Genomic DNA, 27,640 nt, shown 5'->3' with positions numbered 1-27,640 from the left:
GAGGTTGTGAGTTTGAACCCTGGTCGAGTCTTACCAAAGACTTATTAAAACTGGTATTAGCAGCATAAGTTACTTGACGCTCAACATTAAGAGGTTAGTGTTAGGACTGTTCGGCCTGGTGTCAGGATAATAGGACTGTGTGGGACATGATGTTACATGTCTGTGGCATTATGCCTCATTGCTAGGCATCATTCTAAACTGCCACACTGTAGATATCATAGTTCTTAGACTAAAATTGTTAATGCCATTAAAACTCTAAATCACACACACACACACACACACACACACACACACACACACACACACACACACTCTAGAATAAGCAGATTACTATTCAAAAGTTCACAAGAAAATTGTTAAAATTAATCAAAATAGAAATGTATTGCACAAATAAAACACAGCCATATATTCTTGGTTGAGTACAACTGCAAACAGCATAGACCCTGATCTGCTGATGTATAATGTACTGGCAGATCAGGTCAGTGTTGTTTGTTTACTGATTGTTCATAACAATCTGGATTGATCCTAATCTGATCTGGTGCATTATGTGATGGCAGATCTGGGTCTGTTCAGTTTGTATTTGGACTTTAAGCAAGTACATACAGTACCCATCAATGCCTTATTACAGCAGATCTTAAACCTTTTTGGGTTTCAACCCTATTAGGTTTGTGGTGTCGATCCATATCGGGTTTGTGATGTTAGCCTTGCCACCCATCAGTTGCTAAAAAGACCCACTTGGGTAGGAAATTTCAAATTATGGTTCATTTTGGTAAACCAAAATAAATCATTTTCATTCATGACAGTATATTAATGCTATTCTAGTTTAAATAAACAAAAATTAAATAAAATTGTTGAAAATTGGGCTTAGTTCCAGTTCTCTTTTCTTAATTTAAAATGCATAACCCCTGATAATTATATTTAGCTTTTTAAAGTAGTTACTACTGTACATCGATTTCTGTTGAAGCATTTATTCCTGTACCCCTGTATAGTACATATCCTACCACAGAGCCAGCTGTGTCTGTCATCAAATAATGCTCTGGCAGTCAGTGATATTTGCTGGAAGGAAAATCAGCTGCCTAAACTCAGATATCAGATTTATCCAGTTCCTTTGTCCTTGCCTTGACTTCTTTTCAAGAGTCCTGTTTTCCCCAATTTATAGAATTTTATTCTAATTACACTGGCCAAGATAAGTTGTTAGATGGGAGCAACTATATACAACTAACTGAATCAGATTTTCCCCTCCACACACACACAGTTCTGTGTTTTTGTTTTGCAGTACCTTATAATCATCAGTCAATGATGGTTACAAGTTCTTTTGATACAGTGGTAATGTTGCTTGTAATTATGGCTCTATCTTTCAGAATAGTAAACTGGTATACAATCTGGTGTGATCTCTCAGCTTAACTTCTCCCAGCAATCAGTTTAATGGTAGCATGAAGGGGACAACCTATTGTTGTTGAATAGATAATGTTAAAGTTATACTTAAGGAAGTTAAAAATACTTAACAATATGAATGCATGGTTTTCTTAGACTTTACAACAGTCCTTTTTAAATGAATGCTGTCGGTGCATTATACACATGCAGGGTTTATTCTTATGCCTGAGGAGGTGGGGGTGAGGTGGGAGATTATTGAAGTAAACAAAGATAAGGTTAGCAAAACTATTATCAGGTATGCTTTTCAAGTATTTAGTTGATTTTTGTTTGACATGATTTAAGAATTTTTTTTTAAGCATGATTCCCATATTCACATGTTCTTGAATAAACTGCATACATGCTCAGTATAATGTGCATCAACATTCAGAAACCAATAAATCTGTGCCTGAAGCCTGGTTACATGCTGTTTCATATGGACTACCATTTGTTGAATTCAGATAAGTGACCTACCATTATTTATTTATTTTTTTAAATTTTTTTTATTTTTTTTTTGGGGGGGGGAAGGAGGCTGGATTGTTTCTCAAGTTGTGATATTTTAATTTCTTTCACCACATGATTTTTTTCCAACTTCCTTAAAGGAAATAAAATGTTTACTGTTTGCATAAACCAGAGCAAGAATATCTTTTTTCAAGCTATTTTAGAACTGGGTATGTTTTTTTTTGAAAGAAGTCTTCAGTACCTCTCCATCAAAATTTAAAAATGGTAATTTCTCAACATAGGTATATACAACATGGTGCCAGGAAAGACCTTGAAAATGTCTTAAAATTCACAAACCCAGTCAGGCAGGTGCATGTAGTGGTACTGAAATATTTTTACTCATTCAGGATAAACTCTTAGTCAACCAGTTAATATAGAAATATAAATATTTAATGTTAAGGAGGGAAATTCAGTCTTGTGAAAGCTGCTTTTCTGGAACTTAATATGTGCCCAATCTGACACCAGTTATAACTAATACATACAGATTGTCTGTTTTCCCTCTGGTAAACATTTATTGAAACTTGGGAGCAAAGTGCTAGTATGAGCTTGATCAAAACAAAATGGAAGGGAAATGTTTTGGTAGAAGTTATGGACTTTCAATGATCAAGTTCTCATCAGAACATCCTTTTCATTAAACACTGGTCAGCCTGAATTAGCACTGGAATTGGATTGGAAAATCCACTTGACTAATGGAAATTTTCAATTGCCATTTTGGCTTTGAGTGAATTTTCAACTGCCATTTTGGCTTGTGAATTTTCAACTCCTGTGTGACTATTTTTTCCTCAAAATCTCAAGTCCTACTTTATCACAGAGTAATTTTTAATAACTCATAAGGAATAAAAAAGGGAAACTTCTTTTGTTTACTGTTTCAAGTTAAAGTACCATGTCTTGGCTACTATTTTCTTTTAATATTAGTGTTGGTGGACAGCATAGGACTATCATCTAATTTGATAAACCCTTGGATTACTGAATAGTAATCCCACATACGGGTATGTTCATATGGAAAATAGAGAACCTCCTCTAAGATTTGTCAAGAGTTACACAGACTAATGCCAAGATTATGGGATCAAGGGATGTCTTCAAGAGGTTTCAGAATTTTGATTATCCTTTGACTGTGGTGGTCATGGGTCATGGTCAGTTGTAATGGTCTGTATTCATTCAGAGCAGGCCTTAGAATATTTATTGCATTTTTGGTCCTTATTTTGTAAAAGTGACAAAGCTTTAATTAAGAGGCCTTAGAATTTTTATTGCCCCATTATTTTGTGGTTTGGGTACAAATATTATTTGATTTTGTTCTGGTTGATGCTATCATTGAATATAAAGATGCCCTGTAAAATTATTCACATGATCAATAAAAAGAAGACCCCCACATCCTTGATGTCATATCTACTATATAATTGCCAACAGAAATGTTATTTCCTGAAAACCAAGGGAAAAAAAACTAATGACAAAATTAAATGAATGTTCCATATGTTATATACATGTACATAGCTTGGAACAGTTTGGATGGACAATTAACCTTTTCCACAAATTCCAGAATTTTCACTTGGTTATAACAGGTTTTAGGTCATGGTGGTTAGATTCTAACTGGATATAGATTGTGATGGTAAAACACCAATTTCCTAATAAGTATTGATTTTTTGTTTGCACAGCTATGATTGAGTAATTTCGGATCATTTATTTTTGTTGGTTTGTGATGAAATGGTTTGAGTGTGATGATGGTAACATTTCTATGGCAACATCACATATACATATAAAGTACCTTTCATGTTGCTTGGCACCTGATTTGGTTCCAGAGATTGTTTATAAAGCATATGGTACCAGTGACAACAAATACTTCACAATTATTTTGGAAATGCAAAAAGAATAGAGTCTTGAGTATTTCAATTTTACTTGTATCAATACTGAACATTTATAACCTTTCAATAACCGACTCCATAGAAGGATTCCTGGAGTATCTGGCCCATGTGGCATCTTCCTTTGTTATTTTTTTTTTATTGTTACCAACGGGAGTGAAAAATCTCGAGAACCAAGGATGGTGGTTTGTTGTTGTTGATGTTCATCTTTATGCAAAGCCATGAAAATTGGACTAATGTAAAGCCTTGAAAAAATTTATGCATATTCTCTGAGACTTGACTTTCATTTGGGCTAGTATGTCTCATAGAGCCCTCTAATAACATAACGTACTATATTATTCAAATCCTAAGATGTGCCAATGCCTATGGAGCACTTACCTGTACCAACACCATGGCTGGCAAAGGTGTTAAAACACTGAATTTACTGGCACACTCGCAGTGTGATGGACTTTCAGGCTTAATGTTAGTCACAAATTCAGCTGCCATTATATATCATGCCAATTCAAAATTGTCATAACTTCAAAAATTTTAAAACCATTTTTTTGGGGTGAATTATCAGTATGCACTATAAAATTAATACTAATGCACACTGGATAAGTGTCAATATAAAATACCACATACTCATTAGCCCAGTCGAACTGCAAACTGTACAGACCCAGATCTGTCATTGCATAATGCACCGGCAGATCTCAGTCTGTGCAGTTTTTGGTAGGAGTAATGGAACAAACAAAATAGACCCTGATCTGCCAGAACATTATGCTACAGCAGATTAGCACATTTGTTTGCAGTTTGATCATGACTTATAAGTGAGTATATATACAGTACATGTACTTTTGATTTTGTTTTGATGGTTCTGCTAATGAGTAGGGTGTGGTTATGCCTGTTCAATCATTTAGTCCTCTGTGCCATCTGTGGTTACACCTAATGGAGAAGATTTATGTTCTGTTCTTGTGTCTGAAGGTGTCCCTCAGAAGGAGTTATTATAATTTAATGGGATGTATATGGTACTGATGATGATGCTCCAGCACAGGGTTTGACTTTTTGTACACATTATTAGATGGGGCAGAAGATGAAATGTCTGAAACCAAGGATGTAGAGATAATGCTGGCTGCTGCTGCTGATCATCAAGCTCTGATTCATAGGATCTCAGTGGTTCAGGTTTTGTTCAGAACCTGGATATATGTATGATAAGATTCCACTGGAAATGATTTTTCATGTATTAGATTTGGGAATGATTCATTTTGGAATCAATGTTTCAGGAATTTTTCTAAATGAAAGATTAAATGAAAGTTGACATTAGCTTTCTGAATACTTGATGGATTGTAATGATTCATGCTTCCTGGGACTTTTTTGGATTGTGTTTTGAGGAAAAGTTTTGTTTCATTTCAAGATTTCAGGATTTATTACTGCAACTAGCACAGGTAACCCAAAGATGCATTTGAAATGCCTGTTCCCATTATGCTCTTATACTTTCGAGTTCAATAGACTATAGAAAAAATTTTAAAAAAATTAATTAATTGCCAGAGATACTCTGTGATTTTTGGACTTTGGAGCCTTGAGTTCATTATGTGCAGCTTGATCAAAATTAATATTTAAATGAATATACATAATTTTTTTCAAAGCAATTCCAGTTTATGGCTTTTACTATATCTCTTTAGGGACCCTTTGTCCATATATCTATACATCTGGCATCAGAAACTACTGCTTGTGAAGTCACATAATTTGACAGACATTTTAAGTGTATTACTACGCCTTTCAGCGAAAATTTGGTCACTCTGACTAGAGCTGAAATGAATACCAAATTTACCTATTCATATATATAATATATTCAGAGAGAATTTGAATATTTATCAATGTTAATAAAGTTTCAAATGGCGATGTTATTTTTTTCTATACTTTTTAGGTCCAAGGCCATGCTCACACTGAAAACATGGTAAACATGGTTATCTGAATCAAATTACCTGATGAGTAAATTTTAATTGGAATTGGTCTAAAATCCTATGAATATAGGTGTAATTTTATCCATTTTATCATCAAACACATTTATTTAGTGCTGAAGACAGACCATTGGTTAATAAGTACAGAAACTCTTGGTTGTTCAGTTCAGTGTGGGGACTTAAAAAAATAATGTCTCATGGATGTGATTTGTTTAAAATTAAAATTGCATGTACAGGGAACCATTGTAATTTAATTGAATTTGGATATGTGTTGCTTGATATATAAGGGCTTTGTTGACTCTGATATGACCATACATAAAGGCCCTGTTGACTCGAATATGATTATACATAAAGGCCTTGTTGACTGATATTTCCATACTGATATAAAGGCCTTGTTGACTCTAATATGACCATACATATAGTCCTTGTTGACTCTGATATAACCATACATAAGGCCTTGTTGACATATAAAGGCCTTGTTGACTCTAATATAACCACATAAAAAGACTGTGTTGACTGATATGACCATACATAAAGGCCTTGTTGACTCTAATATGACCATACATAAAGGCCTTGTTGACTCTGATATAACCATACATAAAGGCCTTGTTGAATCAGATATTATCTGTTGTTCAATAGCATGTTTGTCATCAATTTGCCACATTACACATAATCATATAAAGTGTGCCTAAATGAAACTAAATAGAAAGGGTGATGTAAGCATTATAATTTGTATATGTATGCAGAATTTTAACATTATGATTACCTAGTGAGGGGAGTTTGAATTTCTGATGATTTAGCAAGTTTGAATTTGCATGTTGCCATCTTTTTTTTTAATTCAGAAAATGTTCAGACTCATCAGGTAAAAAAACATATATGAAAAGGTTTTCTTTTGGGATGCTCACTAAAAATTGGCTTGATTTGAATGTTTGGTTATATGTTTCAGCTCAAAATAACATATTCCATGGGTTAAGGTTTTTGATTATTTAGGCTAATTTTCACTGCCATGGTTTTGTGTCACATGATTTGAGGAATAACTGAATCAAGAGCAATACAACAGCTATTATTGAAAACACGTTACTGTGACCTATATTACATTGTTCAGTGATTTGAGCTTTGTGTTCAGCTTGGTTTATCTAGGTTAGGGTATATGTAATGGGTACTTTTCTTAAGTTGCATAAGTTGGTATATAGATCACTGTGACCTATATTTCATCTGCAATTGATTTTTGTTACCCTTTGCATTTATCTGATTTTCTTGTCACAGTTTGATATTATGGAGTCATGAAATTTGGCATGTAACTAGCTGATTTGGAGTACTACAGACACCTTGTCACAGTAATGTTCTCTAACACTACAAAATCTACTGCTCCAATGACCTTGTGGTTAGAGCATCTGCCTCGGATGCGGGAGGTTGCGGGTTCGAACCCTGGCCAAGTCATACCAAAGACGTATAAAAATGGTACTAACAGGTGCCTTGCTAGGCACTCAGCATTAAGAGGTTAGTGTTAGGACTGGTCAGCCGGGTGTCAGGATAATGTGACTGGGTGGGACATCATGCTACATGTCCGTGGCATGATGCCCCAGTACTTGGATAGTGAGTCAATGCAATTGATTACTGCATAGCATGAGGTGTTAACCTTCTTCTTTGGCAAGGACCGAGCCGGTGGCCAATTGAATAGTGTCCACCTCCAATACAGAAGGTCAAGGGTTCAAACCCTGGCTGAGTCAGACCAAAGAATGATAAACTTGGTAATACCAGCTGCCTTACTTGGTGCTCAGCATTAAGAGGTTAGTGTTAGGACTAGTCCACCTGGTGTCAGGGTACTATGACTGGGTGGAACATAATGCTATATGTCTTTGGCATGATGCCCCAGTGCTAGACATCACTATAAACTGCACACTGCAGATATCATAGCAATGTGACTGATTTTTTTTAAAAGCTTTGTTAAAAATCCAAATCTCTCAAACACCCCCCCCACACACACACTTCTATGGCATATGACTCATTACTATTTTTTTATCAGCCCATATATATATATAGCCTTGTTAGATAGATCAGTGACTAAACTTTAAAATACTGTCAAGTAATGTAGATTTTTTTTATAAAATTCACAAAATTCAGATAGTAAAGCAAAATTTGGAGTGCCTGATTTTTCGGATTGAAAAAAAATCGTTGGTTCCAGGTTTGAACTGCTTGTCTGGATTTTAGTCTTCCTATCAGCCAGGTTAAACTTTACAAAAGTTAGAATAACTCTGATATTTGTTTAAAAGAGGGGCCAGGAGGCTAAAATTGTGCTCCTCCCTACTCCCAATTTTTATCCCACTGTCCTTTTTCCCATGACATGTACAATGTTAAACTTTATCTAACCAACTATCAGTATGAAAATTATGCACGATTAGGCATCCTTGAAATTGCCTAGGAGAAATGAGTAATTGTTTTTGTCTACCCTAGCTCAGGCACAAACATAAAAATTCACTTGTATTATTGTATGGAGGGCAGATGTTCTTGTACTTTGTATCCATATTTGATATGAAAGTTTTTTCTGCCCTTTTTGTGAAAATTCATTAGATATGGTCACACTTTCTTCTTCAGCTGCAAAAGAATTAGATTTGTTTATCCCTCAAAATTTGTGTTTTGAACTTGGAAAGAAATACAGAAGACTAAAACATAGAAAGGCTTTAAATGTGCATTTATATTTGTATATGCATCAGCATTCCTTGATGTCAAAGCTTATTGTATGCTTGATTAGTAAAATTGATTGTTACTATTAGCATTGTATTTCATTCAGACTAAGCTGCATTGTGTAAGAAAAACAGCAGTTGGTTATTAAAACATCTACCAAAGTGGTTTTCAGAATTGTTAGTGGAATCTTGCCTGCCACATGGGGAGTCACAATTATACATCCTTATCTTTTGCATGGATGGAAACCATTGAGCCTAGCTGTTGGCACCTGGTTGCTTTGATTTTTCTTCTCCCTTTTAGTCAGTGTTGAAAATTGAAAAACAAAAATTATTGTTGCCCAGTTATTAAGAATTCTTGGAGTTCATTCTGGAAACCTTTGAAATTAGAGATCATTTTGTTTTGTGGTAGTGCAAGACACAGAATTCTGTATGAAGTTCTTTGTTTCTGGAAGGTGGCTTAATAGGAATCGTACAGACTTTGGTATGTTCATATGTTTGTTGGATCATGAGGAAGATTCGTATCCCATGGGTTCCAAGACTTTCTCATGAATTCCTGCAAATGTTTGCACATAGTTCATCAAGTTTGATTGTTGTTATTCCATAATCATTTATTAAATATATAAATTGATGAGTAGTTAACCTTCAGAAGTTAAATACACAATACCTGAACTCCAGCCCATGTACCATTCTGGCATTTGAGTACAGTTGACATTATCTAACCACGTAAAATAAAATATGACTAACAGTGTAAGAATGAGTTTAATATCTTCCAGCTTTATGTACTCGGACTTATCTCGCAGATTTGGAAAACACCTAGCTTTAATTCTGCTATTTGTATAGAGCTGTATGGCAGTAGGTATCTGGGATATCGATAGTTTTTATGGTGAAACAATACAATTATGTAATTTCATAAAACTTTTGACACTTACACATAGATTAAGATGCTATGTTTGCATACTGATTACATTTTCATTTTGTACTGTGTATTTTTTTTCTTTAAGTTTATCATATTATGGATTGTTTAGTTACTGAAATGCACTAATAGATTTAGGCTCTGAAACAAAACTGTACATTTATATAGTTGATATGAGAGAGCAGGTGCTTTAGGTATTAATTAATTGAACTATGTTAGGCTTATTTTGTTTGTGGGTGTAATGCCAGTTTTCAGCACATTATAAGCCATTCATTGCAGCAGGTATATTTGGTGGAAGGAGAACCTGGGAAACCCCAAGGAAGAACCAGTGACCCCTGGGAAGTTACTTGCAGTTGTTCTTATATACCCATGTTCAATGAGTTAAGACTTGAACCAACATGGAAGGCTGAGATTTCATTGATCAGTAAAGGCAAGAGCCTTAGACCAACTGGCCAACCAAAGTTCCCTTTTTCATAGAAATTAGCACAAATAAATATAATGATACATATTTTAACCTCAATAACGTTATATGTATCATAGTTGTAACCTCTGTCATGTGATGTGTATAATATTGCAACATCAGGAAGAAATATGCTGGTCTAATACATGTACATATATTCCAAATTGCTTTCCTTGGACAACACCCCACAACTCTACACAGCTAGAGGTTATTATTAAAGGACAACATCATTAAATTTAATATTTTAGCCCCAAAATAATTGTAACTTCCTATTTTACAAGATTATGAGTGTTTCTGTTATGTAACAATTATTTCCTAATAAAAAAATGCAAGTCTTCATTCTAACAAACAACAATAGTGAAGTGAATTGTGCGGCATAAGCTTCCAATTTGTTACTGAAGCCAACAAAGAGTCAGCTAGGCGACACATCTTGTGGTATTTTGGGAAGGATGTATTCAGACTGCTTTGAGTTCAGCACCATAAGAGCAAACATTCATGCTTTAATCAGTCTTGGACTTGTTTTCTTGTGCGTTATTTACAGTTACAAAATTATAGGACTTTGCCAACATGATCTTCACTAGCCAAGGTTTCGATATGATAACCCTATCAACACCTTGGCAGATTGAATAGATATTTTAGTGCTTGGTCCTGGCGATATCTATTGGATTTCATGAGTTTTATCCCTTAATATATAATGCCAACTAAACAGTAGCATGTAACAATGGTGCACTGTACCAGAGGGAGGCCATTATACATGTAGGTGTATTTGAGTGAAAGGTATTTGTACAAACACCGACGGGTAGTGGAAAATTGCTTATTTATCAGTCCATTCAAGTTGTGTGCTCCATTGTCTCGATCATGTAGGAACAGTGTTCAAACTTGAACAAGTTAATTTTGATTGGACGCAGTGGCTTGTTGCTGCATCCAGTGAAATTCACTGACCCAAAGCACAGAAATATTTGTCAATATGCCAGTGTGTAGATAGGGTTATCATATTGGAACCCTGGCTAGCGAAGATGTGCCAACATGTGCATGTTGCAAAAAATGGTGTCAAAGGAACATTGTCATGTTTTAGTTTTTAGTTACTATTTTCACTTTAAAAGTCATTGAAGATATTGTGACTCCCTTCATCCACCTTTCCAGGACTTCCCTTGGAAATTTTTGTTCTTTGCACCATGAAATTTGCCAAATTTAAAAACTTTGAAGCCACTTTTCAGCAAAAGGAGCCATTTTATGCCATGATGCAGGGACGTAAATATATGTGTAATAATCTATAGGCCCTATTTTTATTCTGTACAAACATGACAATAAAACAGCTTTTATATGTCTTTATTACATTTCAAAGCACAAGAATAATTATTAATAAATGTAACAGTACCATTATATACATGTGAAGTTCAGTGTATTGCATATGAAAAGCAAGAATGAATAAGAATGTTTCTTTATAAATGACAATACAAAATACTGCTTAGCCTTTATGAACAATGTCACTGACATTTCATCAATATCTGCCTCAGTTTTTGTCCTGGACCATTTCTTAAATGCCTTCCTGAAATCAAAATTCTTAACACTTGGCCCATCAATAGGAATTGTCGTAAAATTTTTCAGAGTAGATATACCCATAAAATTTCATAAATTTGTTTTGATCCGATTCTGGCAACTGAACTCTCTCTCACAGTCTGCAGTAGAAATAGGGGCAGCCTGGTAGCTGCCTCAGATTCAGCTGGAAATAAATCTTTGTTTTTCAGAGCAAGATTAGCCATATTCTTTGTGCTGGATACAGACTTGTTTTATAAAGTAATTTTTTTCATTTTTCATTGATATAAGCAACTTGGGCCATTTACAGTTGATGACTGAAATCTTTGTAGCAGCATCCTGTGTTAACCAGTTAAGTTCTGACCACAAAAATGTGTTATCTAAGTATAAAATCCCTAAAACACTAAGCAGTCCCAAGCGGGTCTCACACTCACAGTTTGCAATAAACATAAATTAACAACACATGCAAATGACACCAAATCTTTTTTGCTGATATGTTGAACAATAGAATATCCCCCTCTGGTCATTCCTTATTTCCTACTAATCACATTTAATTGCTTCTCAAACTGACTGACAGCTTGCAGTTAGCTGCAATCATGTTGGAATAACATCTTATTCATCATCTACAGACATGATCCACGGACTGCCGCAGTTAGTGAAAACAGGTATTATGTTGCCAGAGTCACTTACAGTATATCAGTGAAAAATGAAAAATTTATTTAGTAAAAATTTGTTGTCAGCAACTTTTACAAGTCAGTAAAATATAGTGCCACTTTCAAAATTCTTTAGCATTCGGTGACAAATGCAAAACCTAGCGGAGGTCCTGCTGTCGATCCATTACCACTGGGTGGAGATTCATGAAACCTAGTAGTTATATTGCCCATATAGGATCCTACCCATGTTGTAACCATCTGTGAATGTGGTTTCATGCTCCTGCCCATAGTCCCTGGGTCAGATGTTCTAATATGTCTGTTACATTAACATTTCCAAACATTGACATGTGCAGTCATTGCAGTAATGCATCATATATATTTCAGATTTTGCGTTATGACCCCTGGGTCATTGTCTTAGGGTTGGGATGATAATGGAAGGTCAGTTAGGGTAAGGGGTGGGATATACAGTAAAGGTTGGTACCCAATATAACTTGTTGTGCAATGTGTGGCACAGTGTTTTGCAGAACCCATGTGTATATTACAAGCAGTTTCATTCCAATGGCACCCACCAATGGACTGCATAATGAAAGAAAAACAGCAGTATATTATTAATTGATAAACTGAAGAGAGTTTTAGTTCTGTTACTGGAACTTTACAAGCGGTAGGGGGCTAAAATGTTGTATCATAGTTCCTTATCTTTTGAACTGATCAAAGCCAGCTAGCTAAGCTGTCAGCACCCCTTATGGGGAGATTTTTTTTCCTCCTATCTGTTACAGTGAAACTTGTCAGAAAACTGACAAAATCCATAAATCATCCAAATAATAATTTTTTGTTGTTGAGTTTATCCTTGTGGTAGATCATTCTTCTTTGTTCAAGTCTTGTAACTGCCACATGAAAAAGAATGTTCATTTTGGTGGATGAAATTATAGGATGGTATATCTTAAGCATTATATATTTAAATATTTTCATGCTTGCATTGTTTTATGAAGATAGAATGTAAAAGGAACAAAGAAAACGGTAGGTCTTCCATTCTTTAGTTCCTCAGTCTAAGCAGGTTTCAGCTAGCCAGGAGGTTGAACAAGAGTTTTTGATTAAGAGATTATTAACTTGCCAATTTGCTAAGTCTCTGGAGGGTGTGTGTGAGAGTGATTTGGATTTTTTAAGTAGCTTTAAAACCTTTTAAGTCAGATCACTATGATGTCTGCACTGTGGTAGTCTGTAATGAGGTCTAACGCTGAGGCATCATACAGCACACATGTAGCATCATGTCTCACTCATTGATATTATCCTGACACCAGGTGGACCAGCCCTAACACTAACCTCTTAATGCTGAGCACCAAGCAAGGCAGCTGCTAGTACCATTTTTGTAAATCTTTGATATGACTTGGTAGGGTTTTGAACCTGGGACCTCCTTTATCCGTGGCAGACACTGACCACATAGGCCACTATAGTGGTTCTTTGGTGGAAAAATAATAGTGTTAGTGATTGCTCTTCATCTTATCTTATATGTCATTATTTTTATTTCCATTTGATAACTTTTTGCTTTTCTCATTATTTTAAGAAAATCTTGGTCTAGTTTGATTTTCAACATTCCCATCAATATGGCAAAGAAACCTGACTGAACAAGCTATTCAAGGGATGCCAAGTATTTATGTACCATATTTACTCTTGTATAAGATAAACCCAGCTGCAACTGCAAAGACCCATATCTGCTATTGCATAATGCACAGGCAGATTCAGGTCTGTGCAGTTTGTTGTGAATAATCAGGAGAACAGACAATTATAGACCCTGATCTACAGGCCCATTATCATATGGCAGATCATGGTCTTTGTTTTTTGTAGTTTGACTTGAGTTATAAGTAAGTATATTCAATAATTGATGTTCAAAGTTGTAAATGTGTTAGCATTTTTTTCTTCTTAAAGCAGACATTTTACTGAATATCAGTGATCTCCATTATTCACACACACACACACACACACACACACACACACATGCAGTATCAGTATTAGAAAGTGAAATTAAGAATGAGCATGTTTTCTGTCATCTGTCATCGACGAGCAGTATAAAAAGGATATGCTACATGAAAATAAATGTATCAAGTAATATCTATACTTGCTTGTAGGTCTAGCCAAACTGCAAACAATACAGACCCTGATCTGTGTAGCATAATGTGCCAGTAGGTCAGGGTCTATGTTGTTTGTTGTTTTTCTGATTACTTGTAACAAAATGTACAAAGACAGATCCGGTGGCACATTATGCGATGGCAGATCTGGGTATGTGCAGTTTGCAGTTGGTCTTACTGGCAAGTATATATGCTAGGCTTAATTTTATGTATTAACTGATGTTCATTGGTTTGCTTTGGATACTTTCCAGTTCCCACTGTTCTACATGTTCCCTGGACTGCTGATTCCATTTGCTGCTGTAATTAACAACAGAGAAGTTCTCCGTTTTTGATGTCATAATTAAATTACTTTGCCCATGATTCAATAAGCAGTCTTAATGAAAAATAAATTACTTTCAACCCCTTATCTCTTTAAAAAGGAATAAACACATGTACCAGAGTTAAAAGTTATATTTAGCTGCCTTAATATTGAGATCTGGGATTTCTGCTGCTAATAATTCAGGGTAATAATGGTACTAGCAGCTGCCTCACTTGGAGCATGGCATTAAGAGGTTAGGGCTATGGTTGGTCGGCCTGGTGTCAGGATAATGTGACTGGGTGGGACATGATGCTACATGTCTGCAGCATGATGCCCCAGTGCTAGACATCACTATAAACTGTCACACTGCAGACATTATAGCGATATGCTTGAAAAATTGTTAAGGCTATGTTAAAAATCCAAATCACACAAACACACACACACACACACAATAATTCATGCATTACTGAGTTCACCTTAGCTGAAGTTTGACAGAGCAATCACTTTGGAGCCTGTGTGCATGCTTGATATTTTTGAACATTAAACTCATTGGTAAAGAATTTTCCTTAACAGATAATGTTTTTTTATCAATTGTCATGTGTAATGGTCTTGGAAAATTTGTAGAAGTACATGTACTTAAATTCATGTATATTATATTAACTGACTTAAAGTCAAGTCCAGTTGCAAGCAACATAGACCTTGATCTGTCATTGAATAATGCGCAGGCAGATCATGCTCAGTATTGGGCATTCTAGTGATCACTCCTAACAGTCCATTGATCCAGAGCATTGGTGCCTTATGCAATAGGAAATCTTGGTCTGTGCAGTTTGCTGTTGGACTTATAAGCGACTATATATGTAATTGCTTTGGATGAGATCCTAAGATCCTAGTATATTTTTTCATTGGGTCTTAAAATTTGTGGCTTGTAGCTGCCACAAAATTCACAGCACTCCTTCATAATGCCATCCTGCCACAAAATTCACAGCACTCCCTCATAATGCCATCCATGGAAGAAATCAGGTATAATGCCTTATTTTGATAATGATATGAGATCCACAATCATACCCACTTTATACCAGGAACTGTTATAATAAAGCAGTTTGAGAGAATGCCATAAATTATCGTGGATTTGCAACTTTCAGATTTTATTTTCTTCTTTTTTTTCCATATACTTTATGCCAGCTCAGAGATTGTGGCTCTGCATGTTTGTGTTGTCAAAATCTTTTCTACGAGTCATTTATTCCATGGAAACAAAAGGAAAGAAAAATGTGCAACTTTGTTGCTCCTTGCTGTGCATATAGGTTGGTAATTTAAATACAAAATCTAAATTTAGAGGATATAGTAATAGAGTACCATATACTCACTTACAAGTTGAGTCAAACTGTAAACAACACAGACCCTGATCTGCTTTTGTAGAATGCACTGGCAGATCATATTCTTTATCATTCTACTGATTACTGCTAACAAACTACATAGACCTAGATCTACCATTAAATATACTGCAATGTCAGATCTGGGTCTGTGCAGTTTGTAGTTGGTCATATATAAATGAGTATATATATATATATATATATATATATATATATATATATATATATATATATAGTAGGATTCAGTTTAAAGTCTGTTCTTTCAGGTTTGTCGCTATATGCTTATATATGGTACCCAAGACCCGCTCTGAGTCCCATACACAGCTTTGGTTTAGATGTATAAAACACACATGCAACTTATTATGATTCTTTTTCTTCCATTACAGAACTTCCTTTTGGTTGGGAGAAAGTGGAAGACCCACATTATGGGACCTACTACATTGAGTAAGTCATTGACTTTTATTAGCTTTACTCATTAGTTCTGTGAAATTTAAGTAACAGATGACTCTCAATTACTTTGTAATAAGGTAAGGGGTTTGATCCAGAAAGCAGAATCTATCAATCATTGCAACAGTTTCTTTGTTTTGCAAAATGTTGACCTAATTTCTGTGCCTGCAGTTTAACCATCTGTAGTCATGCATGATCAGTAGTATACTCAAACAAATGGTAGTTTTTGGGCACATTTTTTCCCCCCATTAAATTGGCAACTTATTAAATAAATCTTGCATTTTATTTACAAGCATACACTAGAAAGTATGGTAAATTTAACTTTTTCTAGTGTATGCTTGAGAATAAATTAACAGCTACAATCTAAGCGGTTTCTTTGTTAAAGAGGTGACCCATTTCTTTGCCATTTGTTTTTGTATATATAGGACAAGAGCAGATTTCAAGTGTCTTGTATCACATCATATTGAGTGTACAAAATTGTAGATATGGAATATAATAAAATTACTTAAAGTAAGACTGCTTTTTTATTTTTGAGTCATGAGCATTCAGGGCAGTATACATTTGTTTGCTCAGTAACATGTCCAGGACAAGTTATTTTGGAAGAGTGACTTGTCCTGACCATTTCATTATGTGTTCCTTTTGTCAGCTTCATTATTTTCCTCATTTTCCAGTCACTAATATCAATAATGCCAAAAGTGCAGCATTTTGTAATTATGTGGATATATGTATTGTACTCTTTTATTCACTGAGTGTAACTTAGATGAGTCTTTAATTTTTGATGGACAGTTGTGTATTCATGGCAGTGTAACTTACCTTGTCTTTCATGTGAGTTGGCCAGTCTTATATTCACAGCAGTGTAACTTGGCAAGTCTTTCATGTGAGTTGGCCAGTCTTATATTCACAGCAGTGTAACTTGGCAAGTCTTTCATGTGAGTTGGCCAGTCTTATATTCACAACAGTGTAACTTGGCAACACTTTCATTCTTGATGGCCAGTCTTATATTTACAGCAGTGTAACTTAGATTGTCTTTCATGTGAGTTGGCCAGTCTTATATTCACAGCAGTGTAACTTAGATTGTCTTTCATGTGAGGTGGCCAGTCTTATATTCACAGCAGTGTAACTTGGCAAATCTTTCATGTGAGTTGGCCAGTCTTATATTCACAGCAGTGTAACTTGGCAAGTCTTTCATTCTTGATGGTCAGTTGTATGTTCACAGCAGTGTACCTTGGGTGTGCCTTTCATGTGAGTGGGTCAGTTGTATATTCACTGCAATGTAATTTAAATACATCTTTCATTTGAGATGGTAAGTCATATTCACTGCAGCGTAACTTAGCTATGTCTGTTATTTTTGATCGTCAGTCATATATTCAGGGCATTGTAACCCAGTTGTCTTTCATTTTTGAAGGTCAGTATTCATCGCAGTGTAAATTAACTATATCATTTGAAATGGTCAGTCATATATTCATTGCATTGTAACATGCGAGATGGTCATTTGTATATTCTCTGCAGTATAACTTGGCTATGTCTTTCATGTGAGACGGTCATTAGTATAATCACTGCATTGTAACTTGGCTTTGTTTATCATGTGAGATGGTCATTCATATATTCATTGCAGTGTAACTTAGCTATGTCTTTCATGTGATATTGGATTTTCATGCAGTTGTTTTTGTTCAAATTATTAGACTTAGTGTCTTTTGTGGCAGAGAAAGGACACTTTTGAAAGGATACTTGATTTTGCTTCAGTATATAGTACATGATACATATCTGTCAATAATTATAAATTGTATAATTTATAATCTACTGTATATACTCACTTGCAAGTTTAGTCAGACTGTAAACAAGATCCTCATCTGCTGTAGCATAATATGCATGCAGACCGGGTCCTATGCTATTTGTTCTAGTGATTACTCCTAACAAACTGCACAGACCCAGATCTGCCAGATGACTTTAATTTACTTCTCAAATCTATCTGAATTATGGGCCTCGGTTGGATGTGTGGTCTAAAGCATGTCTTTACTGATCACTGCCATCTTACCTTGGTCCACATGGGTTCGAGTCTCATTGAAAAATGTGTTCACACTTCATATCTCTGTAACCATTTGAGTTGGTGTACTGTTGTATCATGACTGGACAATGTGTTTTGCAAAAGGATGGGCTTGGTTGGTCAGCATTTTAATGGTTCTGACATTGTTTTTTTTTTTTGTTTTTTTTTTTTATAAATGAAAGTTGTGTCCAGCTGTCTAGCTGTCACTCTTGATAATTAATATCTTTCAAACCATTTGAGATATTTCATGAAACTTAATTGGAATGCAATTTTATCAGTATAAGAATTTACATTACATACAAGAATGTGCCATGTCAGGTTATTACTTTACAGTATTCCATAAGCACTTGCTAACTGACAGATCTAGTCACGTAGCATTTTTTTTCTCTTTGCAGAAATGTGAACTCGTAAGAAAACCCAAATATTTTTTTTATGAAAGAATGGTTTTGAATGAATGAATATATATATATATATATATATATATATATATATATATATATATATATATATATATATATATATATATATATATATAAAATAATGCAATTTGTGCATAATATACCTCTACAGTTCCTGGGTTTGACCACTGGTTCAAACTCTGCATGGGATGAGTGTTTACTGTTTAAGGTCTGGGTTTTCATGGCTTCTCTACATCCTTTGTTTCAAAGACTAACCCATGTTGATCTAGCAAGAGTTCTTAATCTATGCTTTGAGAGCATATGGTATAACTGATGTTTACAGTATTTGCTTTTGAATAATTTAATTCTAACTGTGAACAGGGTAGTCTCATATCTGTTGTCATATCTAGTTTTATAGAATTCCAGCCATATACTACTCTGAAATTTTGTTTCAGGTTGAAGTAAGAATTTTAAAATAATATGTTTTTCCAAAGTTCAGTGTAGTAAATGAGAAATTGAGGCAACTTTTATCATAGACCATGTGGTGGGACTTAAATTACATCATTTATGGGTGCAAGAAATGTGCAGATCTCCATTCTGTGAAATGACACTGTTCCAGCTCTTGGCAGGTTACTGATGGAGGAAATAGATGTACATGTTGCAGGAAGAGGAGTGAGCACAGGAAGTGTATTCCAAGATGACCTGCTTAATAATAGCTTATTTGGGGAATGTATTTTCTTTGTAGCATAATTGCAGTATGCTTTGTTCAACCAATTTTGGCAAATATCTGCTGCGACTATTTTGCGAACACATTGCAAATGTGACTGTTAAAGATTAATTGAGTGTAGCACTTTGCCCTTTGTAATTTCTTTGCTACAGAACCCAGCAAGAAATATTCTGGATCCCCATTCTATGAGAGCTTCACTGCCACCACAACAGAAGTCTCTTTGCTTGTTACAATTTCTTTAGATGAAGTTAAACTTAAAGAGTCATAGCAGTAAATATCATTTATTCCCCAAGCAATAAGTAAAATATTTAAAAAAAAAAATTATTTTCAAACATCGTCCTACCAGGTACTCAGAGTACTGAAATTGCAAGCAGGTTTTGACTTGCATAGCAGTGTAGTTTTCTTTTTCAATCAGTTGGCCGTTTTACATCAGCTTGTAAACAAATATTATCCCCAGAATCAAACAGTGTTTGCATATATCACACAATGATGGAAAGAACAAAAGGAAACGACATTCAGATGCTTCCACCTATTTCAAATTCCCAGAAACAGAAGAGCAGCTGTGGCAAAGCCTAAATTATGATACCGTGCCAGCCCCATAATTCCATAGGGTTTCACTGTTGAAACATACAACAATAGTATTTTCTTTATTTCCTTTGCAACAGTATTATTCAGCCTCTAAATTACGTCAGGAGGCACAATTAATTCTACAATTGTATTGCATATGCTTGACATCGCTCAGCCAATGTATACATTTTTGGGTACCGTATGTACTCATTTATAAGTCGAGACAAACAGCAAACAATAAAGATCATAATCTGTTGTAGCATAATGTACTTGTGGATCAGGGTCTATTTTGTTTGTTCTACTGATTACTCCCAACAAACTGCACAGATCCAGATCTGCCATTGTATTAAGCGATTGTAGCTCTGGGTCTGTGCTGTTTGCAGTTGGAGTGCACTTATAAGTGAGTATATGCAGTATTTGAAACCATGATTCTAATATTTATTCGTTAAATATTATACAGATATTATTCATAAATTAATAAAATGTTTCTCTCTATACAAAATTAGCATGATTTATTTTTCTTGTATTTATCCCATATTACAATAATCATTTAACTAGCCTTTTCTGTTCATTGGTTATATTTAAAAAAAAAAACACATGTAGGTTAAATGGAGGTTGCAAATGATTGCTTGGAAGCACATTGTTGGTATGCAAAATCAGAAGTTGATGGAAAAATAATCAAAAGCTCATTGCTTTTTTTTTTGGTATCAATTTTTTAAAATGCGCTATCCATATTTTACTCTGACATACTTTCACTTTCATGTAAACGAACAAATGGAGGGTACTTTATGTTGTTATTGTGTTTTTAGATGAATAGATGAAAACTTGTTTCAACTCCAGGGTCTTGGCAGCTGTAGGATTCAGAATGTTGTACCATCACACATGTGGATACATGAAAAGTCAGTCAGTGTTTGAAAGATAATTGAAGTATACAGAATGTTCAGGTGGTCCTAGCTTGCAAGATCTTTGGCAGTGTATTACAGTTATTAGAGTTGCAATTATAATACTGTATACTGGTTTATTGTGTTAGGTCATGTGGATAATATGTACGATGATACAGATTTCCGTACTGCAGTTTTTATCTCTGTCTGTTGTTTATTGTGGATCAAATTACAAATAAACTTAAAAAATAACGACAGAATTCCATGTCATTAAATAAATACCCTGAGAGAAATTCAAACTCAGTTATCTCTCTAGCTGTATCAGAATTAGGCGTAATGTGACTCAGCTAAAAAAACGCAGTGCTGGGTTAATCGCAGATAGAAATTAGGGCACTGCTGCATGGTTTCTTTCATAATCAAATATTCTCAAATATTGAAGAACAAAGCTGTAATTATTTAATCTGCTGAAAATTTAGCTGAAGCTGCTATTTGCAAAAGCTTTGCATTATTATCTACATGTACAGGTATTTGAAAATACTTGCCAAATTGTAATTTTGAAGAAAAAAATATTTTGAATATACAGTATTCTACATCTGGATTGCAAAGGGATATGTTGAGAGAATGCCTTTGTATGTATTGGTTTCAGAAAATGATGTTATGGTTGGGTTTAATTACAACTTGTTCAGTTTTACTTTTGATTGCACTGTATCGAGAACTTTTGATTGCACTGTATCGAGTACTTTTGATTGCACTGTATCGAGTACTTTTGTGTACTTCGTAGTAGCCTGATCAGTTTGTGAGGTAATACTTGTGTAAGTTGAAATGGCTCACAAGTTCAGAATTAGAAGATACCTTGAACTGACCCACCTTTGTCTGGGCCATTCCATATTATAAATATTTACATTTCTGCAGAACCTGTAGGTGCCATAAGAACTGTGCTTATCTGTGTCAGTCACTGAATATGGCAAGTTGTCTCATTCTCACCTGCATCAGCACAATGGTGGGGTGGGTTGACTTGTAGTATGGACTAATCCTTAATAATCATGTGCACTTGGTGCACTGATTAACGATGTGGCGTTAAGCAGTTCACTGACCTCTTTTTCAATGGTGCATCTCATAACATTGACTCATATGGCTGGTGGCAAACAGAATGGAAAAGATCTCCAGAATAACCACTGTTGCCCTTATGAATCAAGTTAGCAGACTTTACCCTATTTCCCAGTGTATCTGATAGTAAAATTGATGTTTCCTCTGTCAAAGTATAACTCCAATTTCTTAATAATGATTTGTCTAGAAGTTTGATTTTTAAATTTTTTAAATGATTACAACATCTCAGATCAAACTCGCACTCACTTTTACTCATTGTAACCAAATACAGTTGAAAAAATGTTCTTTACTCCTGGCAGATGTTATTTCAGTTTAAGTATAAAGTTGCTATTTGCTTTAAAACTGTACAAGTTACCATTTGCTAATTAGAGTTAATTCTTTAATATCTTCAGTAGTTTCAACTCGTACAGTTTGTTAATATGCAACACACATACTTGTACATGGTGTTTGCAATACAACCAACCCAGAGCACAGCCTGTGCAACTAAGGATTTTGTTTGTTGGGCAGGAAAGTCCAAGAACATTCTCCCACCCCAAACTGTCAGTGAACTCATAAGTGAATAAGTCGCCTTTTTTTGTATCCTAATAGTTGGTCAGATATATATCTAAAACGTCCCTCTGGTAGCTCAGCTAAGGTGCAGCACTGTTCCAAATAAGCATAAATAGTGATTTTTTCAGCAATTTTTAAATATAAATTCCTTGATCCTTTCAGATATGTGAAACTAAGACAGAGATATTGGAATTAGTACCTTGTTCATTGAGAAATGAAGAATTTTGCTTAGTATTGATGAATCACTGTTACCATTTACATGCCAAACTTCTAAATGTATTGAAAATTTGCATTGAAGACTGACTAGTGATGTTGCTAGCTTAATATCATGAGTCATTCCCTTCATACATTGGCACAGAATCTGACAGCTCTCACAGGAAGATTCGCACATTTTTATACCAGCAGCTTACATATTTCATTTGGTTTTGACAAAAATTTCAGTGTTCACTTAAAATTGATGTTTGAACATGGTGAACTGGTTTCTTATTTCAGCCATGTAAATAGGAAGACCCAGTATGAAAACCCAGTTGTTCGAGCAAAGAAAGAAGCAGGTATGTCTTATGTCTATGATTCCTCAAAATTGATGCTGTAATTAGTAGTGCCAAAAGAAATACAAATTTTGAACATAGCCAATTGTGTTTGTGTGTGTCTTCTGTCTGTCTGCCTGTCTCTGTCTCAGTCTTGCTCTCTCTGCTTTGAATTCTAGTCAGTGGAATTCAACGAGACTTGGTATTTGTGTTTTTCTCAGTTAAAAAAGAAACCTTAATTTGGGAAATTAGTAACCTGTAGATCAGAGTCACCCTAACTAAAACGGACTTCATCCTTGAATTCCCATTTTTGACTTTAAATGAAGTATTGTTTGTTAGTCGTTGAAAAAGTGTTCTTCCACTCAGCTTTCAGCCAGAGCAAGACCGACAGGAGGGGTGCAATATGTATGAAGGTCAACATCACTGTTTATTAAAATTTGGATATCTTTTCCATGCAGTAACTTAACTGACAGCCAAATGAGGGAGCACATGAATTGGTGTGGGGTAGGGTGGGGGGATTAAGTTGTCACTTTGTCCAAGAAGGGTATTTTTTTTTATAGGAAACATATCTTTACATTTTAATGCTTACTTAGGGTATATGGATAATACCTTTAAACACCTAACATAATGTTTGTTGGATATGAGGTGCACTGAGCTCTACTGCTATTATGGTCCACATTTAATTTTAAATGACCTGTATTCATAAAAGTTTGTTCTTCAGTGCTAGTACTGTAAATACTCACTTGTAAGTCCAATCCAGCTGTAAACAACATAGATCCAGATCTGCCATCGCCTAATGCGGAAGCAGATCGGACAATCTGCTATGCTCCATTATCACCTCTTACTGCCTGTGCTGAGATTTCCTCACTGCATGTAATATACATCAACTTGTTTAAAGAATCACTGTGAGTAAAATCTTGTCACCCAACATGACATTTCTCTGTTTAAATGAGCCAATCAAAGTTTCTCTTTCAGGCACAGTTGATAAATAATCACTTTCATTTATGTGTTGGAAATTGCTATATTGTTTTGTTGATGACATAGCCACAGGTAATAAAAGAGTGTAGCGGATTGCCTTAAGGGTTACCATATTGTATTAAGTGTGACTTGTATATTGAGATACTGGAATTTATGTTTTCCTTTTTCTCAGTCTGAAAATATATCTGCTCTGATCTTTTTTTTTCAAAAGTGGGACAAGTCAGTAGCAGTACACTACCAGTGACAAATAAAAACGGTGACCAGATTATGCGATCTACCAGCGAGTCGGACATGAATGGAAGAGGTAGCCCTCCTGGTAAGTTGAGCTGGATTGGAGATGGTATAAAACCAAAACTGTCACACTTGGCCAGATCTAACCACATGAATATGTAAAAACTTGTGTGTGGATTTCTCTTGCACATGTGGATCATGTTAGTGATCAGTGTCTGAATTCATTCCTGATTGTCTGAATGTTGATTAATCGTAAATCAGATTAAAGATACAAAGTGCGGAGAAGTTTGCTTAGTTTTTTCAGGCTGAAAATATGAAAGTTTGATTTTTCTTTCATAAGGTTAGAAAATATAATAATATCTTGTTTTGGTTTTTACATATTCAGCTGGTATAGCGATAGTGTAGTGCTCATTGGAAAATGGAAAAGTCAAAACAAATCCCTGCATGTAAGAAAAATAGATTGGTATGGGTTCATAAGTGAGAGTGGCAGAGTTATCTCAGCAAAATGAGGTAGATAGCTGGATTTTAAGTTTATTTTCATCAAGACTCTTGTATGACTTTTATTACACCAAAAGACACTAGCTTTAGCATGGCTTTTAGACCCCCCAAAATGTTGTCTTTCTGGTTGCATGCTTTAAAAAAAATGTTTAATTCAGTTACTTTAAATTATTTTTGTTTAACTATTTTTTTCCTTCCATTTACTGAAAGTGAATCATGGCTGCATAAAATTTTTATTTTCAAGAAAGGCCATTGACAGTATCTGTGACCAGCACATTGTTATGCACTAATTATATATACAATATGTGTATAATTCCTGAAATAATTTGCATTTGTCTAATTTAACTTGATATAACTTGAAGTTGATCACTATTAGCAAACAGTTTACAAAGGTATCTATTATTAAATCATGCTTTCTAGTCCATGTCTGGCAGGCACTTTAAAATATTGGGCAAAAATAGGAAGCATCTTAAAGAGGATATTTCTAATGCTGTTAGACCTACTTACAAATGACATATCAAGACTGGTCACAACAATGAAAAAAATCCACTTTTTAAAGCTCTTTTTTTAATGGTTGAAACATTTCCGGAGCTCAAGCAAGAGACAGGGTTGATTGGGAAAACCATAATGAAGCTTTCTTTTAGCTTTAGTTTTACATTTTCCAGTTCAGTGATAGTTAGGACACAATATCAATGCAATTATTCTTCAAAATTAAAACAAACTTTTTAAAGATTATTTTGTTTTCTAAAAGTTTAGAAAATTTGAGTAGGAATGAAGGATTTCAAAATTGTAGAAATTTTGTGTGCTTAATGAACAAGAAAACATAATTTTTGGTGAAAATAATTTTTTAATATACTGAAAGAAAATTCTGACTAAAAGTAGTTTATATGATTAGTAATTTTTTGGAAAAAATAATTATTTGCAAGGTACAGTGTGTAAAATGTGTAGTGTCGAAATCCTTCATTCTGAGTAAATTCTATTTATTTTTTTAAACCATAATTGTGAGCTGATGGGAAAAAATTGAATTATAAATAAGAAGTAAGAAGTACAGAATGTATAATGCACATTAGTTTATTAGGCAATCCTCCAAAACAAATTACATTATATGATTCAGCTGATATCATGAGTTGGAGGGGGAAAAAAACGACACTGCAGATGCATATGCCAAGAGGTAATGGTTATGTTTTAGTACCAGCTGGCACACCAGACAGATAAATAGTACCATATACATTCCCTTATGCATCAACCAGTTTGTAAATTTGAACACTTGCACCAAGGTACAAGTTCAGTTTCATGGCACATATGACTTGCATTGCTTACAATGTTAGCAGTTTATACCAGTCAATAAAAAACACTATTTCCAGCCATTTGAATAAGGCAGATATCTCATTTCTTTACGATGCTGGCAGTTTATGCCAGTCAGCTATTATAGACCGTTTGAGTAAGGCAGATATCTCATTTCTTTACAATGCTGGCGGTTTATGCCAGTCAGCTATTACCGACCGTTTGAGTAAGGCAGATATCTCATTTCTTTACAATGCTGGCAGTTTATGCCAGTCAGCTCTTACCGACCGTTTGAGTAAGGCAGATATCTCATTTCTTTACAATGCTGGCAGTTTATGCCAGTCAGCTATTACCGACCGTTTGAGTAAGCCAGAGGCCACTGTCATCAACTAATTCGCTTAGTAGTAGGATATTCTCATGCCGCTGATTATAGTTTTTGCTGTAGGAGACACTTTGGGTAATTACTTTAACAACACTCATTCCCACACAACCACATAACTTCTCATGGTTAATGTAAGTAGTTTCTAGGACTTTGCTGTGTTGGTGAGGATGCTGGCCAGTACATAATACAGTGAAGCTTCCCTAAAGTTTGGCCCCATCTTGGCTAAGGATGCCTTGATGCTGAATGATGACCATATTGATGCTGCTAGGCATGTGTGCTAATCACACAAAACTGACCATGTGTCATGCAATTTCATATTAGTCTATGCAGCAACTTGTACAATGAAATCAAAATTCCAGCAAATAAAATTTATGATGTACAGATAATCCAGATTAGGTCTAGATGTGTTTTGTTCCATGTATAGTTGTTTGCTTTAGTCTTGGTCACCAAGGTGTTTTTTTTTTTTTGTTTCTTTGTCTGATTGACTTTTCCATGCATCTTTAAAAATGCTAGACTTCACATGACTAGAAATCCATTCAGGTGTTCTCAGGACAATTGCAGGTTGTAAGTTGATAATGGATTACTTGAAAGTTTTCCTTCTCACAGATTTCTGAGTTGGATCATGATACAGAAACTGTCTTTGATGACTTAGAGACTGGTAATGCTTCGGATGCATATATGGAGACTTTTGATCAAATGGAAACAATAATTTATATTATAGGAAATTGGTGATTCTGGTTCACAGTTTTATAGGACTCAGATTTCTGCATAGACATAAAAGGATGAAGTAAAAATATTAGTAAGAATTTCAGACAAGGTGCTAGCAATATGAATGTTTTTTCTGCTCTGAACAATGTTATCACTGCAATCAGAAACAACTTAACTAAATAAAGAATGGTTCATGTAAACATTTCAGTTTCCACTGGATACATGGAAGAGAAAAGAATTGTGCATGTTTCATAACTAGCCCTCCTGTTAGAAGCCAAGGGGGATATCCCCTTTCCAGCTAATTCCTGGCAACATCACTTTAACTTTTGATTTCATAATTAGTTTGTTGTTAGCTAGGGCTAACAGTGTCCAGTTTTTGTCTGATTATTACATGGATGTCCTCATATCACTATGAATTTAATAACAGTTTAAAAGGAAAATACATGTATTCCACACTGTGATTTCCTCAGTACACCAACACCCCTCTTATAACACTGGGAAGGTCATAAATCCTATTAAATAACAGGAACTTTGTTTTATCAATACTGTTTGAATTGTTTTACCTAACTGT

General features: G+C 34.9%; 1 protein-coding gene across 1 annotated transcript in view; it reads left to right on the top strand.

Annotated features, from left to right (window-relative positions):
- LOC149799650 (membrane-associated guanylate kinase, WW and PDZ domain-containing protein 1-like) overlaps positions 1-27,640 on the top strand; it is a 209,479-nt gene that overhangs the window by 107,123 nt on the left and 74,716 nt on the right. Inside the window, exons 7-9 of the mRNA XM_089958995.1 lie at positions 16,128-16,185; positions 22,954-23,012; positions 24,178-24,282. Of these exons, the coding sequence (XP_089815121.1) occupies positions 16,128-16,185; positions 22,954-23,012; positions 24,178-24,282 (222 nt within the window). The remainder of the gene's footprint in view (positions 1-16,127; positions 16,186-22,953; positions 23,013-24,177; positions 24,283-27,640) is intronic.

The sequence above is a fragment of the Sinohyriopsis cumingii genome, chromosome 5 (genome assembly GCF_028554795.1).
Source record: "Sinohyriopsis cumingii isolate HCF-2022 chromosome 5, ASM2855479v2, whole genome shotgun sequence".
Lineage (NCBI taxonomy): Eukaryota > Metazoa > Mollusca > Bivalvia > Unionida > Unionidae > Sinohyriopsis > Sinohyriopsis cumingii.
This window is presented reverse-complemented; position numbering and strand designations above follow the sequence as displayed.